The sequence below is a fragment of the Mchenga conophoros genome, linkage group LG12, assembly GCF_057382185.1.
Source record: "Mchenga conophoros isolate Kocher_MC1m ecotype Shallow Benthic linkage group LG12, M_conophoros_male_GT1.1, whole genome shotgun sequence".
Taxonomy (NCBI): Eukaryota; Metazoa; Chordata; class Actinopteri; order Cichliformes; family Cichlidae; genus Mchenga; species Mchenga conophoros.
Window position 1 is genome coordinate 37,948,648 of NC_140537.1, and position 19,568 is coordinate 37,968,215.

A 19,568-nucleotide genomic window follows, 5' to 3' on the forward strand; every position below is an offset into this window, starting at 1 on the left:
TGACGGTGGACGAGGAGAGAATATAACTGCTGTGATTATATTGCATTCTCTGACATACTGAAAATCTGCAGCATCAGCAGGAACTGAATCTGCATCAACATTTAGTTCAGATTGTTTTTTGTGCTCATTTGAATAATCCTATAGATGCTTGTGAAGAAAATGCACAGTGTTAGATGATGCATATGATGCAGGTTAATTAACTACTATTTAACTGGTACATGAGCAATGATGCCGAAATCCAAAAACATTTTTATGTTTTTATTAATTAAAGCTGATTAAAAATAGGTAAGAAAGTAACCAATGGGATATTTTTGAGTCCATCTCTCACACTCCGCTGTTGGTCTTTAAAAGGACTTGTGTCTCCTTTCATTGCTCATTGGCCAAAAAACATCTGGATGATCCCCGAGACGTCTGGGAAAACTTTCTGTGGGCTGACGAGACAAAAGCTGAACTGTGATTCTCGTTACATCTGGATCAAACTAACAGCAGCTCATAAAAAGATCACAACAACAGTCAGACATGGTGATGGTAGTGTGATGGGCTGGGCTGCTGCTGAATTCTGCTCCTGAATGTCTCCACCAGAAAAACCTGAAGGAGCTTCGACCATCACTTCCTGCTCTGCAGCTAAAGAGCACTTGGGTAATGCAGCAGGACGATGATCCAAAACCAGCAAATTCTCCTTAAAAAAGTTTTTGAGTGTCTGAGTCCAGACTTAAATCAGATTAAGAAAAAAACCAAATGTTTTTTGACCACTCAGGGATCCTGCATTTACCTGCAACGATGCTGAGAATGAAAAGGCACCAAAAACACAAACCCACCTTTGTTTTTATTAGCAACAGTTTCTTTAGCAGGACTTTGTTGTGCACATTACAATCACTAATTACCATAATACAGGTTATACACATTTTACCTTATAGACAAAAACTTATGCAAATCAAATATGTCAGCATAGGTGGAGCAGTTCATGTAATTTTGCAAGTTCAGTAATTTAAAAACACATAAATTCAGAGCTGAATGAAGATGTTTGACTTCATCATTTAACAACAATCAGAGCTGATTACAGAGAAAAACTGTTTACATTAATAATTAAAGAAAACACAGATACGATCTTAGTTCTGCCATAAAACTGGTGTAAATGATATGCAGATATGTTTTTATAATGAATAACTGCTGTGATATTTGGAGAGAACAGGTTAAATTATAACAAAATTAAAAAAATTATTTATTCATCATAAGTGAAAGAAAAATAATCATTAAGTTTTCTTTCACTTGTTTATTTATTCATCTTGTGTTTATTATTAATGACACATTTATGCAAAAAAAGCAAAAACAAAAAACAATCATAATCAAACCACAAATATTGACAACAGAACAATATATGAAAGAACATCAAGATTCCTTTTAACAACAATCTAATATTAAAAAAGAAAAAAAAAACATTTTGGTCGAATGGTGATTTTGACCAAACCAAAGAAAATCATCCACATGAGTAATTTTACTTACATAGTGCAGGTTAACGTGTAAATCAAAATGATTATTATTGGTTGTGAGTGGAGTTAGTGGGCGGATGGCCACGCCCCTCCCTGAACCTGGTTCTGCTGGAAGTTTCTTCCTGTGAAAGGGAGTTTTTCCTTCCCACTGTCACCAAAGTGTTTGATCATCTGATTGTAGGGTTTCTCTGTATTGTTGTAGCGTCTTTTCGTTACCATATAAAGCCCCTTGAGGCGACTGTTGTTGTGATTTGGTGCTATATATATATAAATAAAACTGAACTGAACTATTTGAGATGATATCCAATCAGCAGCTTTTTCTGTGGTCGTGATGAACAATCATGTGTAAAACATGCAGAACAACAAGTCTGCACATGTTGTTTGTTTCTGTCCTCTAACAGTTAAAGAACAGCTGTAAAAGTGGATTTCTCTTTATAAAATGCTGCAGGTCGACGCGTCCTTGATCTCTTCATTCAAAATTTCTTGCATTAACTTATTTAGTTGTTCTTCGTGTTCTTCCTGGAGGTTTTCTTTCCCCTCTTCATTTGTCACAGATCTCATTTCTTTTTCATGTTTTTGCATTAAATTCTTGATCCTATTCGAATAGTCAGTCTTTTTGGTCACACGTCTCACTAAGTCGTAAATTTCCTTCTTATGTTCTTCCTTCTGAGCTGCTAAATCATCCACGTGTTTCTTCTGGGCTTGGTTGAACTCTTCAGCTTTCTTTCTGGCTTCCTGTTCATGTTTCTTCTTTAGATCATCCAGAGTTTTCTTATGAATTTCCTCCAGTTCTTTTATTTCCTCTTCTCTTCTTCTTTGATCCTCTTCTTTATTGATTTTTTCACATTCCAGCTTTTCGTTATAATCGTCCTGTAGTTTTTCCATTTTTTCTTTCTCTTCCTCTCGTCTTTTGTCTTCGTCTTGTCGTTGTTTGTCCCACCATTCCTTCTGTTCTTTCTCCCACTCCTCTTGTTTTCTTCTCATCTCTTCTCTGGCTTCTTCCAGTTTTCTGTCCACATTTTCTTTTGCCTCTTTTTCTGACTGAATTTGTTTGTCCAGCTTTTCAAGTTCTGTTTCAAATTCTTGTCGGCGTCTTTCTTCTTCAGCTTCCTTTTCCCTTTTCTCCTTTTCCCTGATTTCCTGTTCCTGCTTTCTCTTCTCTTCTTCTTCTCTAATTTTATTTCTCATTTTTTCGAGTTCTTTTCCTCTCTGTATTCTCTCCTTTTCTCTTTCTTCATCCATTCTTTTCTTCATAGCCTCCATTTCTTCCTTATGTTTTCTTTCAAATTCTGCCTTTTGTTCCTGAATCTCTTCTTCCTTCTTCTTTAAAATCCTCAGCATCTCCTTCCTTATCGCAGTTTCAGCCTCTTGCAGCATCTCATTGGTGTAGAAGCTTCCTCCATTGTTCTTCACCATGGTGTCAATCTTTGCTATCAGCTCACTGACTTGTTTTTTATTTTGTTTGTCAGAGTTATTGAACACATGGTATCTTCCTCCACAGTCAGAGATCAGCTTCTTAAAGGAACTGTGACATTTCTTCTTGATGTAATCATCAACAGACTCTCCCTGACGCTCCAGTTCATCACCTCTGGTTAAAAGAACGATGGTGAACTTTTCAGAATTCTTCCCAAAGAATTTCTTGATGAGTTTCAGTGTCTCCTTCTCTTCTGCTGTGAATCTGCCGATCTCTACCACCAGCAGGAAGACATGTGGTCCTGGAGCCAGGAGACTGACACATTTCACCATCTCCTCTTGAATTTCTTCATTGGACAAACTTGTGTCAAACAGACCTGGAGTGTCGACCACAACAACAGGACGACCGTTCACCTCACTATTTGCTTTCTGACAGCATTGTGTGACCGACATTTGACTTGATGCAGCTTCAAACTCGTCTCTTCCTAAAATGGTGTTTCCTGTAGAGCTCTTTCCACAGCCGGTCTTCCCAATCAGCACAATCCTGAGACAGTCTGAGTCCTGTTCTCCAACTTCACCACCTAAAACATGAAAACAGTTGCATTTAACTTAGAGTTAGATCAGGACTCAGTGGGTCATTGGAAATAGAAAATCTAAATTACTTACCAGTGACAAGTTTTAAGACTTTCTCCATTTGTGCGTGTAAAAATGTTGCAGTTGTATAACAGCACAGTTGTCCTGTAGGCTGACTAATTTTGTCCACAATCTCAAACATCTCTGGGATCTGCTGTTTTTTCTTGATGTTGAGAACAACTGATCTTCCTCCACAGCTCTGGAGGAGCTTCTGGATGTTCTTATTTTCCTTTAAAAAGTTACCAACAGCTGGATCTGTAGGATCTGAGTCCACGGTGAACAGAATCATGGTGAAGTTATTGACTCGAGAGCCGAATGCATCCTGGATGGTCTCTAACTCTCCCTTGTCTTCATCAGTGAGGGGAGCCACAGGTAGGACCAGGATGAAGGCATGGACACCCTCAGGATCACAGAGGGAGATACACTTGAATGATTCCTCCATCACTGCCTCCTGAGGTTTTCCATACAAGGCAGGCAGCTCCACCAGGGAAACCCAACGTCCACACACCTCTCCCTGATGTTTAACACACTCTGATGAGTTGGAGGCTGAATGAAGCTCAGTCTGACCTAAAATGGCCTTGGCTGCTGACGTCTTCCCTGCTCCTCTCCTCCCACACAGAACCAGGTTCACACTGGACTTCAGATTGGGTTTAGCCTCTTCTTTTAACATGAGATATTTCCCCCAGTTTTCACTCACTATCTCATTCATTTCTTCCATCAACTCTGAATAATCTGTAGCAGAACAATTTTTTTCAAACCAGTTCTGCCTTTGGTTGCAGTCTTCAATGAGTTTTTCCACTGAGTTGTTGCCTTTCTCCTCTTTCTGTGTTATAATGACCATTGAGTGTTTAAGGGCATCTTGACCAAACAAGCTCAGGACCAAATTCAGAGTTTTTCTGTCCTCTTCGGTGAAATCAGAAGGTTTGACTAACAGCAGCAGAACGTTTGGTCCAGGAGGACAGAGACTCACACAGCTCTTCATCACTTCGAACAGAGTTTTCACAGACAGACTGAAGATGTCGGGGGTTTTGACTACTGTTAACGGTTTCCCTTTCCACTCTCCAGAGGCAGCGCGACATTGCTTTCCTCCAAGGACTTTAGGCATATTAAACTCTTTCTTTCTAATGATGATCTTTTCGAGGGATGATTTTTTGTTCTCACTTTTTCCAAAAAGCATTATCCTGAGTTCATGTGCTGAAAAACAAAGATAAAACTTGTAAATTACCTTTAAAATTGTGACACACAGACTTTTGTCACCACAGTTTTACTACATTCTGTTACAGGGTTTGAAACATTAATAAGATCACCTGATTGGTTAAATACCACCACCATTTACTTATTTTTCCTAAAGCAGTTAGCTGATGATTGCTCACGATAACAAGAAAACTGCAGATGCACTCTCTACTCACAGCGCACAACCAGTATCACCTTTTAATATCATCTGCCCCTCTGTGAATCGCTGCCTTATCGTGGTGGGGGGGCTTGTGTGTTCCAGGGATCCCAGGTGCTATGCTGTTGGGGGGCTTTTGCCACCTGGTTGTGTGTCCCATTACAAGTTGGCCCTGAGTGAGGGACCAGACACTAAGCCATTTAGAAGACCCTTATAAGACCCTTACCAGACCAAGGGAACAGTTTACCCTGTCAGGCATCCGGTTACCTGGGCACCATTTTGGAGCTAGGACATGGGAGGTGACCCGAGGGAGAGCATCTGGTGACTTGCCTTAGCCCATGGGGCCTGGCCGGGTGCAACCTGAAGAAGGAACATAGGCCCATCCTCCTTTAGGTAACCCATCTTAAGACGCCATAGAGGTCGGGTGCAATGTGTGTACTAAGAACGTTGACACTGGCAGACTGATCCCTGCTACAGAGACTGGTGACTTGGACATGGACTCTCACCTCTCTGGTGGGGAAGGAGCCTGAGCTAGTGCATGAGGCCTGGGAATGCTTTGGTATTCCACCGGATAAGCTAGAGGAGTTGGCTAGAAAGAGGAAGGTGTGAGGTTCTCTGCTTAGGCTGCTGCCTCCAGAAACCAAAGTCTGGGGACAACAGGGACAAAGTCATCCCTCACCATAGGTGAGGACACAGAGGCAGTTATACAACTCGTTGGTGGCAGAGCCCCTGGGGTGGATGAGGTTTGCCCTGAGTTCCTGAAGGCTCTGGATGTTGTAGAGCTGTCTTGGTTCACACACCTCTACAGGATCTCATTGAGAGCCTTTAGATTGGTAAGCCAGGGTGGGGGTTCTTATCCTCAACAAGGTGGACATAAGGGGGTGCTCCAACTACAGTGGCTTGCAAAAGTATTCGACCCCCTTGAACTTTTCCACATTTTGTCACATTACAGCCACAAACATGAATCAGTTTTATTGGAATTCCAGGTGAAAGACCAACACAAAGTGGTGTACACGTGAGAAGTGGAACGAAAATCAGACATGATTCCAAACATTTGTTACAAATAAATAACTGCAAAGTGGGGTGTGCGTAATTATTCAGCCCCTTTGGTCTGAGTGCAGTCAGTTGCACATAGACGTTGCCTGATGAGTGCTAATGACTAAACAGAGTGCACCTGTGTGTAATCTAATGTCAGTACAAATACAGCTGCTCTGTGACGGCCTCAGAGGTTGTCTAAGAGAATATTGGGAGCAACAACACCATGAAGTCCAAAGAACACAGCAGACAGGTCAGGGATAAAGTTATTGAGAAATTTAAAGCAGGCTTAGGCTAGATTTCCCAAGCCTTGAACATCCCACAGAGCACTGTTCAAGCCATCATTCAGAAATGGAAGGAGTATGGCACAACTGTAAACCTACCAAGACAAGGCCGTCCACATAAACTCACAGGCCGAACAAGGAGAGCGCTGATCAGAAATGCAACGTGGAATTCCAATAAAATTGATTCATGTTTGTGGCTGTAATGTGACAAAATGTGGGAAAGTTCAAGGGGGTCGAATACTTTTGCAAGCCACTGTATATGGAGATCACATTCCTCAACCTCTCCAGGAAAGTCTATTCCAGGATGATGGAAAGGAAGGTCCATGCTTTAGTCAAAACTCGGATACAGAAGGAACAATGTGGTTGTAGTCCCAATCACGGAACACTGGACCAGCTCTTAACCTCGCAGAGATATCTGAGGGTGCATGGAAGTTTGCCCTACTCCTCTACATGCGTTTAGTGGACTTGGAGAACGCCTTTGACCGTGTCCCTCAGAGCATTCTGTGAGAAGTTCTTCAGGGGTATGGAGTGTTTTGCCTGTTGCAGCAAGCCATTTGATTCTTCTACAACCATTGCTAGAGCTGGGTCCACACTGCTGGCAACAAGTCAGACTCCTGGTGGGTGTTGGACTCCAGCAGGACTGCCCTTTGTCACCAATCCAGTTCATTATTTTTATGGACAGAATTTCTAGGTGCAGTCCAGTGGTGGAAGGCACAAATTCGTCTCTGCTTATTTTTTCAGATTATGTGTTTCTCATCAGTTTGGCTCATCAGGTGGTGTCCTCCAGCTCGCATTGCAACAGTTCACAGCCAAGTGTGACGTGGCGAGAATGAGAATCAGCACCTCTAAATCAAAGGCCATGGTCCTGTAAAGTTATTTATTTCATATTCTGTATAGTTTTTCATATTTATATCCTGTTCATAGCCTGTACATAGCTTGTACTCACTACAGCCTGTACATACTTAGTTATAGAATATTCACAACATACTTCATACCGTGTACATTATAACATACCATAATAGACCCATTTCTGTAGTATACTTACATATCTATATTATTGCTAATATATATTGTAATATATCTATATCACTAAAGCACTTCTGGATGGATGCAAACTGCATTTCGTTGCCCTGTACCTGTGCATGTGCAATGACAATAAAGTTGAATTCTATAATTCACAGTTGGAAGAGGAGCTCCGCCTTCTTTCAAATTGGAATCGTTCAAACCTGAACTGAAGTTGGAAAGTTCACAGCTAGACGCAGATGATCTCACCTCTCCATAATCCATGACTTTCTAAAATAGTTTCCTAGAACTGTTATCAAGCTAAACACCTTTCTTACCAACAGTACCTTAGGCTACGTCCACACGTACACGGGTATTTTTGAAAATACGGTATTTTCTATGCATTTGGGCCTTTCATCTACACATTAACAGCATTCTGGGTCACTGACAGCTGAGATTTTAAAAAACTCCTGCCAGGGTGGAGATTTTCAATTTACTCACGCAACATCAAAGGTGTGCGCCGTTTTTGACGTCACGCTGTGCGCCACGTTATTGTTTACATGAGATGAATTTCAATAATGGCAGATAAAGACAAAATACTGTCTATCTGCTGTTAATCTTACTATCTGCAGTTTTCACAGGCTTACATACACACACACAGTTACTGTCCCTCCGTTAAGAAAGACAGAGGCGTCAGAGTGAACTTCGGACGTGGTTTCTACATTCAACACAGACGTTGTCACAACCCAAATCCTGACGTCCGTTTTGAATGTGTGGCAGCAATTTTTCACACCAGCCTATTAATTAATGAAAGACCAAGACAGACTTTTAATTCATTTGAAAGCCTGATGCTTAACATTGTCCACCCCAGCTGTGAAACTCAGAAACCAGTCTTACTTGTTATCATCTATCGTCCACCTGGGCCTTACACAGAGTTTCTGTCTGATTTCTCAGACTTTATATCTAATTTAGTTCTGAGCTCAGATAAAATAATTATTGTGGGTGATTTTAACATCCATGTAGATGCTAAAAATGACAGCCTCAACATGGCATTTAATCTGTTATTAGACTCAATTGGTTTCTCTCAAAATGTAAAAGAACCCACCCACCACTTTAATCACACTCTAGATCTTGTTTTAACATATGGCATCGAACCTGAACATTTAACAGTGTTTCCTGAAAACCCTCTCCTGTCTGATCATTTCCTGATAACATTTACTTTTACAATAATTGATTACACAGCGGTGAAGAGTAGACTTTATCAAAGTAGATGTCTTTCTGAAAGCACTGTAACTAAGTTTAAGAATATAATCCACCCACTGTTATCATCTCCAATGCCCTGTACCAACACAGAGCAAAGCAGCTATCTGAACGCTACCCCAACAGAGGTCGATTATCTTGTTAATAATTTCACCTCCTCACTACGTACGACTCTGGATACTGTAGCTCCTGTGAAAACTAAGGCCTCAAATCAGAAGTACCTGACTCCGTGGTATAATTCTGAAACACGTACCCTAAAGCAGATGACTCGTAATCTGGAGAGGAAATGGCGTGTCACAAATCTAGAGGATCATCATTTAGCCTGGAGAAATAGTTTGCTGCTTTATAAGAAAGCCCTCCGCAAAGCCAGAACATCTTACTATTCATCACTGATTGAAGAAAATAAGAACAACCCTAGGTTTCTCTTCAGCACTGTAGCCAGGCTGACAAAAAGTCAGAGCTCTTTTGAGCCAACCATCCCTTTAACGTTAACTAGTAATGACTTCATGAACTTCTTCACAAATAAAATTTTTATCATTAGAGAAAAAATTACCAATAATCATCCCACAGATGTAATATTATCTACAGCTACTCTTAGTACCATTGATATTAAGTTAGACTCTTTTTCTCCAATTGATCTTTCTGAGTTAACTTCAATAATTACTTCCTCCAAACCATCAACGTGTCTTTTAGACCCCATTCCTACAAAACTGCTCAAAGAAGTCCTGCCATTAATTAATTCTTCGATCTTAAATATGATCAACCTATCTCTAATAATCGGCTATGTACCACAGGCCTTCAAGCTGGCTGTAGTTAAACCTTTACTCAAAAAGCCATCTCTAGACCCAGCAGTCTTAGCTAATTATAGGCCAATCTCCAACCTTCCTTTCATATCAAAAATCCTTGAAAGAGTAGTTGTCAAACAGCTAACAGATCATCTGCAGAGGAATGGTTTATTTGAAGAGTTTCAGTCAGGTTTCAGAGCTCAGCACAGCACAGAAACAGCTTTAGTGAAGGTTACAAATGATCTTCTTATGGCCTCTGACAGTGGACTCATCTCTGTGCTTGTCCTGCTAGACCTCAGTGCAGCGTTCGATACTGTTGATCATAATATCCTATTAGAGCGATTAGAACATGCTGTAGGTATTACAAGTACTGCGCTGCAGTGGTTTGTATCATATCTATCTAATAGACTCCAATTCGTGCATGTAAATGGAGAGTCCTCTTCACACACTGAGGTTAATTATGGAGTTCCACAGGGTTCAGTGCTAGGACCAATTCTGTTTACATTATACATGCTTCCCTTAGGCAGTATCATTAGAAGACATAGCATACATTTTCACTGCTATGCAGATGACACCCAGCTCTATCTGTCCATGAAGCCAGATAACACACACCAATTAGTTAAACTGCAGGAATGTCTTAAAGACATAAAGACCTGGATGGCCGCTAACTTTCTGCTTCTTAATTCAGATAAAACTGAGGTTATTGTACTCGGCCCTGAAAATCTTAGAAATATGGTATCTAATCAGATTCTTACTCTGGATGGCATTACCTTGGCCTCCAGTAACGCGGTGAGGAACCTTGGAGTCATTTTTGACCAGGACATGTCCTTCAACGCACATATTAAACAAATATGTAAGACTGCTTTCTTCCATTTGCGCAACATCTCTAAAATTAGAAATATCCTGTCTCAGAGTGACGCTGAAAAACTAGTTCATGCATTTATTACTTCCAGGCTGGACTACTGTAATTCATTATTATCAGGATGTCCAAAAAACTCACTGAAAAGCCTTCAGCTAATCCAAAATGCTGCAGCAAGAGTCCTGACAGGGACTAGAAAGAGAGAGCATATTTCTCCTGTTTTGGCTTCCCTTCATTGGCTTCCTGTTAAATCCAGAATTGAATTCAAAATCCTACTCCTCACATACAAGGTCTTAAATAATCAGGCCCCATCTTATCTTAATGACCTTGTAGTACCATATCACCCTATTAGAGCGCTCCGCTCTCGCTCTGCAGGCCTACTTGTTGTTCCTAGAGTATTTAAAAGTAGAATGGGAGGGAGAGCCTTCAGTTTTCAGGCCCCTCTTCTGTGGAACCAGCTTCCAGTTTGGATTCGGGAGACAGACACTATCTCTACTTTTAAGATTAGGCTTAAAACTTTCCTTTTTTCTAAAGCATATAGTTAGGGCTGGACCAGGTGACCCTGAATCCTCCCTTTGTTATGCTGCAATAGATGTAGGCTGCCGGGGGATTCCCATGATGCATTGAGTTTTTCCTTTCCAGTCACCTTTCTCACTCACTATGTATTAATAGACCTCTCTGCATTGAATCATATCTGTTATTAACCTCTGTCTCTCTTCCACAGCATGTCTTTATCCTGTCTTCCTTCTCTCACCCCAACCGGTCGCAGCAGATGGCCGCCCCTCCCTGAGCCTGGTTCTGCCGGAGGTTTCTTCCTGTTAAAAGGGAGTTTTTCCTTCCCACTGTCGCCAAAGTGCTTGCTCATAGGGGGTCATATGATTGTTGGGTTTTTCTCTGTATCTATGAAGCGCCTTGAGGCGACTTTTGTTGTGATTTGGCGCTATATAAATAAAATTGAATTGAATTGAATAAATGTAATATTTTTTCAGTTACATTTCTGTATGCTCTATGCATGTGGTTCATTCCCAACGTGTGAGTCTACACAACAGCCAAAATACTGTCTTTAGTTATTAACATTTGAAATAATGAAAGCACTTGAAAATGGCACTTGCAAAGTAACACAAAATTAGCTGCCTTTCAGAAAAACAATAACATTTCAGAAGTACTGAAGGTTTTGTCAGGATACAAAGGCCTGTTTACTCTTTCCCTCCCAGGCTTCTATACTTCCGATTGGCCAACATTTCATTTTTAGCGTTTACATGTGGACGGGATTATATTTAAGAGTTGGATCATTTAAAAAAAAAGTCATCTCCAGGATTTCTTTCAGAAAGGTAGTGAGCCAGCAGTTGTCAGGAGTTTCCAGACAGTTTTACAAATTGCTGGATTTGTAAAACACTGTTGAAAACCCTGAACTTAAACCTGACCATCACATTATACTGTACAGAAAACACAGTTTTAGACTCACCGCCCCTAATAGGATCCACGTTGGCAGGGACTTTTTCTTCCTCATCTTGACTGGGTGAAACCGATGTTTCCTCACTGGAAACTTCCTCCCTCATGCTCTTCTTCACCACTGTATCTATGGCTGCTAACAGCTGCTCTTGTTCCAGGTTCTTCTGCCACAACAATTTTTCTCTACATTTCTTGATAATCTCTCCTAACTGTGGATGCTGCTGATACTTTTCAATGGAACTTGAACTCTTGTCTTTGGGCATTATCAGAACCAGTGAACGATCAAATGATGGATCACCGAAGAGTTCAAGGACTCTTTGTAGCCTCTGTTTGTGATCCTCAGTGAAGTCTGCAGGCTGGAGGACCAGCAGAAACACATGAGGTCCAGGAGCAGAGAGTCTCACACAGTCCTCAACTTGTTTCCTCAGATCTTCTGGGGAGATTTTAGTTGACAGCAGATCTGGAGTGTTGATGAGATCGATTTCTTTCCCCTTCAGCTCCCTTTTGACTCTCAGACAGAGGTCTGCTTTATCCTCAGAGCTGAACACAGTCACTCCCAGTATGAAGTTGCCCACTGAGCTCCTCTTAGACCAGCTGTTCCCCAGCAGAACGACCCTCAGCTCAGACACTGAAAAATAAGTTCAGTTTCTGAAACACTGAGTTTATTTTAAACACACGTTTTTAAATTATTCATTGATTTTTTTGTAGAAACTATAATATTCATGCCTCATTCTGTGATGTTTTAACCACATTTTCTTCTCCTTTTGTAAAAGAAATGAAACGATTATGCTCTTCAGTCTAAAACAGTTTAAACATGTAGGAGACGAAAGTTAGCCTGTTAATGTCTAATATTTTATCCATGTTGTAAGATGTACATATTGGTAATAATTTAGATTCCAATGGTTATAGATAAGGAAACACTTAAATAAATGAGGAAATTAATTTTACTTTAAAATCACATTTTAGCATCATTTTCATGGTTATTTAGTGTTTTTCTACTTTTTTAGTTGCTGTTGCTTTAATCCGCTGTAATAACGCCCATGCTGGGCAGTCGCACCTCTGCACTGTGGAGGCTGTAACCAGTGTTGGGGAGTAACGGAATACATGTACCACCGTTACGTATTTAAAATACAAAATATGAGTAACTGTATTCCGTTACAGTTACCGTTTAAAAAGGTGGTATTCAGAATACAGTTTGTTGAAATAAATGGATTACACTGCGGTATTTTCCTGTGTCATAAGGCTCTGTCCTCTCTATATTTGGTAATATTTTTGGTGAGTGCGAGGGAGGGAGAAAAAGGAAAAGTACAACTTGTCACGGAGCAGAAACGGGAGCTGGAAGCATGTAAATATAATAACAACCACTGCAGCCTGACGAGCCCAGCTGTGAGTAAGCTATGAAGACTCGACTGAACGCTGTGTTCCTGTTTCCTCTGAAACAATAAGCTCCGTTGGAGTCTTTCAACGCCTCTCTCTGTCTCTCGCTAGCAAAGTGACCCAGACAACAAAGTAAAGCTAGTTTTCAGCTACGAGCCCAACACGAACCCGACGTATCAGCCAGAGGTCCCTTTGCTACGGTTCGGAGCCGCGGACCTGTTTTATATACGCGAGGAATAGTTTTCTATACGAGATCACTGCAAAAAGTACAGCTTTACCTAATGTCCACCTACTGTTACTCATTTACATCAAGATTTAAACATGTAGCTGGTGTTGGTGTGGAGAGTAACCTGCAGTAATAGTAATAAATCACACAGCAATAGTTCATTCACTATCATGCTTTTTACAAAGTAATCCAAAGTATTCAGAATACGTTAGGAAATACATTTTGGGACATGTAATCTGTAATCTGTAATCTGTAGTGGAATACGTTTTAAAAGTAACCTTCCCAACACTGACTGTGGCTAGCTCTGGAGTCAAACAGTTTAAATAATTTTGTCGTGCAGCGTACAGCGACATTCATGTGAGTTCAAGTTTGTGGAAATTAATATTTGTGCGTTTGTTTTCAGCTACAAAGCAACTTTTGTGGATTATTTCAACTGCACAAGGACACATGTACGGCTTCACTGCCAGCTGGTGATTTCCACGGTCACTGAGCATTTTTACTCAATTTCTTCAAAAATATTAACAGTATGAACAAAACAGAAATATACTTATACATATTTAATCAATTTAATTTCCCATTCAATGCATTCAAGATTTTGACCTGTAACTACTGGACTCACAAATAAGCAGGAAATCAGGCTGCAGGATTTAATAGATGCTTCGTTCTCTCTTTAAATAAGAAAGCTCCTGGCATAACATTTCATTCCTCTAATCCACCAGCTTCTCTTATTTTATTCATGATATGAAATGTTGTTAGTTTGACTTACAGTCCTCAGACTCTGAGCTGCTGTGTTCTGGTTTGTTAAAATCATCATCTGCAAAAATACAGAAACATGAATCAGTGTGCTCCAATTTACAATTTCAGGCTGAAAACACGAGAATCTACAAATGCTACGGGAATAAAGTTTTTTAAAAAATTTCAGTTTAGCAAAAGTAAGTTTAGTTTGTTAACTGCTCTGGCATCACCTTTACACAGACACTTTCAACACATACAGATCAATATTTAATCCAAGCTGTCAGAGCTCACAGCTCACATCAGTACAAAATGAAAATGATCAAAATTAAATCATCAATCATCATAATTCAATTAGCTCATTAAATGTTATTTCCTCCTAAAATCATTTATGTTCAGTGAAGATAAGTAAATAAACACTCTGTGTGTGTGTGTGTGTGTGTGTGTGTGTGTGTGTGTGTGTGTGTGTGTGTGTGTGTGTGTGTGTGTACATAATCATTGCTTGGGCATCAGTGAAAGCTCAGACTTTACAGTTCTTGTAAGACGATCACTCGCCTGGCTCGCCAACACCAAAGCTGTTGCTTAGCAGGTTTTTCAGTCCCTGACTGCAATTCAATGTGAGTTTGAGAAACTTTATGGACGTCACATTAGTGCATTAGTGTAACACATAACACAACTTGTGCAATCCATAGCAAGTTTCTTGAAACGCCTCCTTGAGCAGGCGTTCATGCAAAGCCAACGAAGGTTCATCAAAGGGCTGCACTCTAACTCAGCGGCTGCTTCAGAGAGGATAAAGCTCTGCCTGTACCAGCTTCAGGTTATTCAGAAATTTAAAGCAGCAAATTATAATGCTGAGTGTAAATGTGTGAATCACTCCTGCAACCTCCGTCCTGGAAAAGTTCAGTGACGAGTCTCTTCTCTCTGGTTGAAGCTGGTGGTTTAGTGTGCAGAGTCTCAAGTTTCATTTGGAGCTGATTTATGTGCTGAACATAAATGTTTTTTATGTTTGTTTTTAAGAGAAAACTAATTCAACAAAAAGTGGAAAAAAAACTCATCATATTTCTTTTTCTGTTTACAAAACAGAGAATTATTATTATTATCATGATGTGGGGTTTTTTTTTTCTTCCAACAGGTGAACAGGTGTGTTGCATGGTCAGAATCACAGTAAGTTACCAAAAGCCAACAGTGCCAACCATTTTTCACACTCCTGTCAGTATAAAGAATGAATCTGATCTCAGCAGGCTGCAGGTCTCACCTGCAGTCTGTCTGGACTCACCAGGTGCTGCTGCCATCATGTCACTGCTGAAAGTCCACCGACTGACTGACCTGAGAGAGGAAAAGATGCTTTTAGGCTCTCTTGTGCTAAACTTGCTTATACAGACACATGCAGTATCATACAGTAAGTCTTTGGATGAGCAGTGAATACTAAATACTTTACACTGTGTCCCCAGAACTCCAGAAAAACAATGGTCTGCACAGCTCAGATGCCAGAAACACAGTAAGCTGTTGTGCATCAATTATTGAATTATTATTTTGTAACTTTGATGTGTTTCTTTGGTCTGTTGTTCAGAATGATGCAGACAGACAGCAGCTACGTCAAATCTCCAAGCAAAGCCTTACAGTCCACATAAAGACCTTGAAAAGCTCATCCATGCCTTCATTACTTCGAGACTAGACTATTGCAATTCTCTGTTCATGGACCTCCAATTCTCTCTCCTCCAGCGTTTAGTTCAAAATGCCTCTTAACTGGCACCAGAGGGCATGATGACATCACTACTGTTCTAGCCAAGCTACACTGGCATGTCCGATGTCCGCATGTCAGATTCCATTCAATCGTTTAAATCACGCTTAAAAACTCACCTGTTCCATCTAGCGTTTGAAGCAAGTTAGTTTGGACTTCCTCTCGGTCTGCAGTTGTGCTGTGTAACTGTAACTGTAACTGGTTTTAATTGTTTTTAACTGTTTTTGTTGCTTTTGTTGTTTCTGTTTTGCTACCTTGTGTGAAGCACTTTGATGGACACTGTCCTTTTTAAATGTGCTATAGAAATAAAATATTGATTGAGTTAGCAAACTAAAGTTTTTCTTCACAAGCACTGAAAACATTCATGCCAAGCTTCTAAGCAGTCATCGTGTATTATACGTTTCCTGTCATTTGTTTCATTCTTGAGTATCTGAACTTTTCTTCTGCTTTTCTTTGTGTGAACATGAACAAGAATATTGATGTGAGTAGTTTCACAGTCTGTTAAGACGATGAACTAAAACGACCTGGTCCAAAACTTTAGAGGTGGAAAAACTACATATCAGAAATCACTGAAAGTGAAGATAAATGTGGAAGTGCAGCAAGACAGCAAGAGCAAAGTAACTCTGACGTGGACGATCTGTTTTTGGACAAACGAGGTTTAAAAGATAAATGTTTGTGTTTTAAGTGGATTCAGAAGGTTAGTAACAGGATTTAGAGAGGACTCAGACTCAAAATTATCACGAAAATTGATTTTATGAGCTAAAAATGAAAAGTCGACTGACTCAAACACTTGTTAAAAACATGTTAATACTAAACAATATTGGCGTTTTCTTAAAAATAAAAAGTGGACAGCATTATTTTAGCTCACTGAAACGCTCTTCTGGACTCAAACTAAGACCCTTGTTAATGTCACAGATTACAGTACCAGCGTACATGTAACATGTAACATGTAACATGTAACATGTCAATTTAAGGATCTTTTCATAGGAAAGAGATTCTTCATCCACTTCAAAAGTGCACTTCTTAGTTTGTTTTCATGTTGCCACTCATTAAGTCAGTCATTCCATAAAATACACAAAATGTTAAAGGACAGTTTCAGGTTTAATAAACATTTGCAAGCAGAGCTGTTTATCTAAGCAGCAGAGTGAACCAATAAGGACAGCTGCAAAAACATCTGTACACTCAAAAACGGATTAGTATCCCTCACAAACATGAAGCAATAATTCTGAGTAAAATGCAGCTGAAATATGTAAAATCAAAGGTTTATTGATTTAATAAAATTATATTACTAAGGACAATAATCCTGGTATATACTGAATGTATATCAATCAACTACATTTCACCAGATTAAACATTTTATATTGTTCTTATGTAACAAATTTACAATGATTAATTACCCAAAGTCAGAGTTTTGAACATAAATATTATTTTTGAGTCTGTCCACATCTCTCAGCCAGTCAGGAAAAATGCAAATGAGATGGAAAACCTGATTTAATTAAAATGAAGAAATGACCGAAACAAATTTCATGTCAAAAATGTTTTAGTTTAGCCAAAAAGGAGGAAGCGAAAGAGTCACAGCAGAAACACTAAAAAAGGCAAATAACTTAGATTCTATGAGAATAAAGAAGATAAAAATCTGACTGATCTGTTATAGTTTGAGTGATTGATTCCTTTTAACAGCAGGTGTGTGTGTGTGTGTGTGTGTGTGTGTGTGTGTGTGTGTGTGTGTGTGTGTGTTACCTGTTTGCCTCGATCCGACTTCACAGCTGAACACCTCTGCACGCTCTGAGACACAGCAGTGCTTCTTCTTCTGTGTGATTGTGTGTCTGATCACATGGTGTGCGTGCGGTGGGGGGGTAGTGATGGTGATCATGTTTTCTGTACTTTCGCCAAAATAAAAATCTTTTTTGTTTGTATATGTTTGTAATCATTAATCATAAAAATAACTTATTTCAAACAAGAATGATCCACACTTGAGACCTGATTTTAAAATATATTTGTACATGTACGTATTAAAGCAGGCAGCATTGCGCGAGTGTTTTCCTTTAAGAAATCAAATTATTATTTTTAAAGTGTACTCTGGTTTGACTCTCGTCGTCTCTTTCCGATATTTTATTTGTCCAAGTGTGACAAACGTCACAAATCACGATGTATTAAATGCTTTTCACAGCACATCCATCCTCTGGGTTTCAGGGGCAGCAGCAGTCTGATCACCGCCTCCTCTGAAGAACCCGCCTGACATTTGTGATGGAAAATCTCTGAATGATCATCAGCAAATCAAAGTTGTCCTTTTGTTATTTATTGAAAGCAAACAAATCAAAATCACTGATATATAAAAGTGCATCATATCAGACTCAACCAAGGCTGAAGCAGAAACAGTGCTACAGTACTTCTGTCACCCCCACATCTGGATACGTCTCACTTCCTCCTGTTGACAGATGACACACCGTATGTGGTGAACAGTCCGCTGACTTTTCACCAAATAATAGAAGTGGTTTCTTTCTTACCGTAATGTGCACCTACAACTTCCTGTTTACCACAGAACACAACTACATCAAACCTAATAAAAAACAACATCACGGAGAAACTTTATTAATCGTGGAGGAAAATGTAGTTGTCATAAAATCATAAATACGACTGACAACAAAGCAAATTTATGAAATGAAGCATAGAAAGAGAAACATGTAGCCTCCACCTTCATCCCCAACACTCAGCAGGCTGAATCGTCTTAAAGGATCTTGACAAGTCAAAGATCAATTTACAAACTGTGGTGTTGGGTCAATGTTCTGAGCTTCTCAACTATCTGAGTGGCTGTGCTGGCGGGTCTGACTAACTGGGGGCGTGGTGGTATCTGGGGCTGTGATGCAGGGTGGCATGGAGGGGATGGAGGTCAGAGTGATGGGGGTTTGCTGGAGGTGTCAGAGGAGCACAGATCGTGTGATGTGATGATGTTTGAGCAGGCGGAGTTAAACCTGTTGTTTTAACTCCTTTGCTCTATGCACATCAGAGTTTCACCCCCACCTTCAGCGATTTTTCTCTGCCCTCTCCTCATGTCCCTGTTATCGCTGCTCCAACTTCCTTCAGTAGATCACAATCAAGTATCAAGTCTTTGTAAAACCAGGTTTTCTAAAATCTTCAAAAACTAAGAAAGCAGAGAAACTGCTCTGTAATTCCATCCATCCATCTTCATCCGCTTTATCCGAGGCCGGGTCGCGGGGGCAGCAGCCTAAGCAAAGCTCTGTAATTGAATACATTTTATTTCCATATTTGTAGATAATTTTTCTGTCTTATTTATATACTGTTATTTACTTATGGTCTATATTATTCTTATAAATATGCCTGTGTTTGAAGAACTGACTGCAGACTCTTATGTTATTTAACCATGTCATGTATTTCATTTTTATCAACTTCCTCTAATTAAAGGAGAACGATGGCCCGTGATTTATACCCTCCTTCCTTGTTCATTGCACCCCCAGCTGGTCGCAGCAGATGCCCGCCCCTCTCACAGCCTGGTTCTGCCAGAGGTTTCCTCCTCCTAAAGGAGAGGTTTTCCTCCCCACTGTCACCAAGTGTTTGCTCAAATGTGATCATCTGATTCTTGGGTTTTCTCTTACAGTATAAAGCACCGTGGGGTGACTGTTGCTGTGAATTGGAGCTTTATAAATTAAATTAATTGAATTTCTCTTTGGGAGCACAATGATTAAAAACAAAGGAAAAGCAGTGCACATCCCACTCTAAGTGCATCTTATCAAAGCCAGAATACTTCCTTCACACACCCATCCCACATGTGGCTATGGCTCACGTCCTCATGATCACAGCGTGCACCACACAACAGAAGTGGTTTCTTTCCTACAGTAATGTTTTCACCCACAGCTTCCTGTTTACCACA

At 40.0% G+C, this 19,568-nt stretch overlaps 1 protein-coding gene across 3 annotated transcripts; it reads right to left on the reverse strand.

The window, feature by feature from the left end:
• Positions 1-811: 811 nt before the first annotated feature.
• LOC146563209 (GTPase IMAP family member 8-like) lies at positions 812-17,458 on the reverse strand. 3 transcript variants are annotated; one of them, XM_085295629.1, is made up of 6 exons: positions 17,420-17,458; positions 15,215-15,264; positions 13,973-14,020; positions 11,617-12,231; positions 3,570-4,730; positions 812-3,484 (listed from the first exon to the last, which is right to left on the reverse strand). In XM_085295629.1, exons 2-6 carry the CDS (start codon positions 15,231-15,233, stop codon positions 1,923-1,925), a joined length of 3,405 nt encoding a protein of 1,134 aa, XP_085151755.1. In that variant the 5' UTR covers positions 15,234-15,264; positions 17,420-17,458; the 3' UTR covers positions 812-1,922. The 3 variants fall into 3 exon arrangements, with proteins under 3 accessions (XP_085151755.1, XP_085151754.1, XP_085151756.1); XM_085295628.1 differs by having other exon boundaries at positions 15,194-15,264; positions 17,420-17,439; XM_085295630.1 differs by lacking the exons at positions 13,973-14,020; positions 17,420-17,458.
• Positions 17,459-19,568: the final 2,110 nt, after the last annotated feature.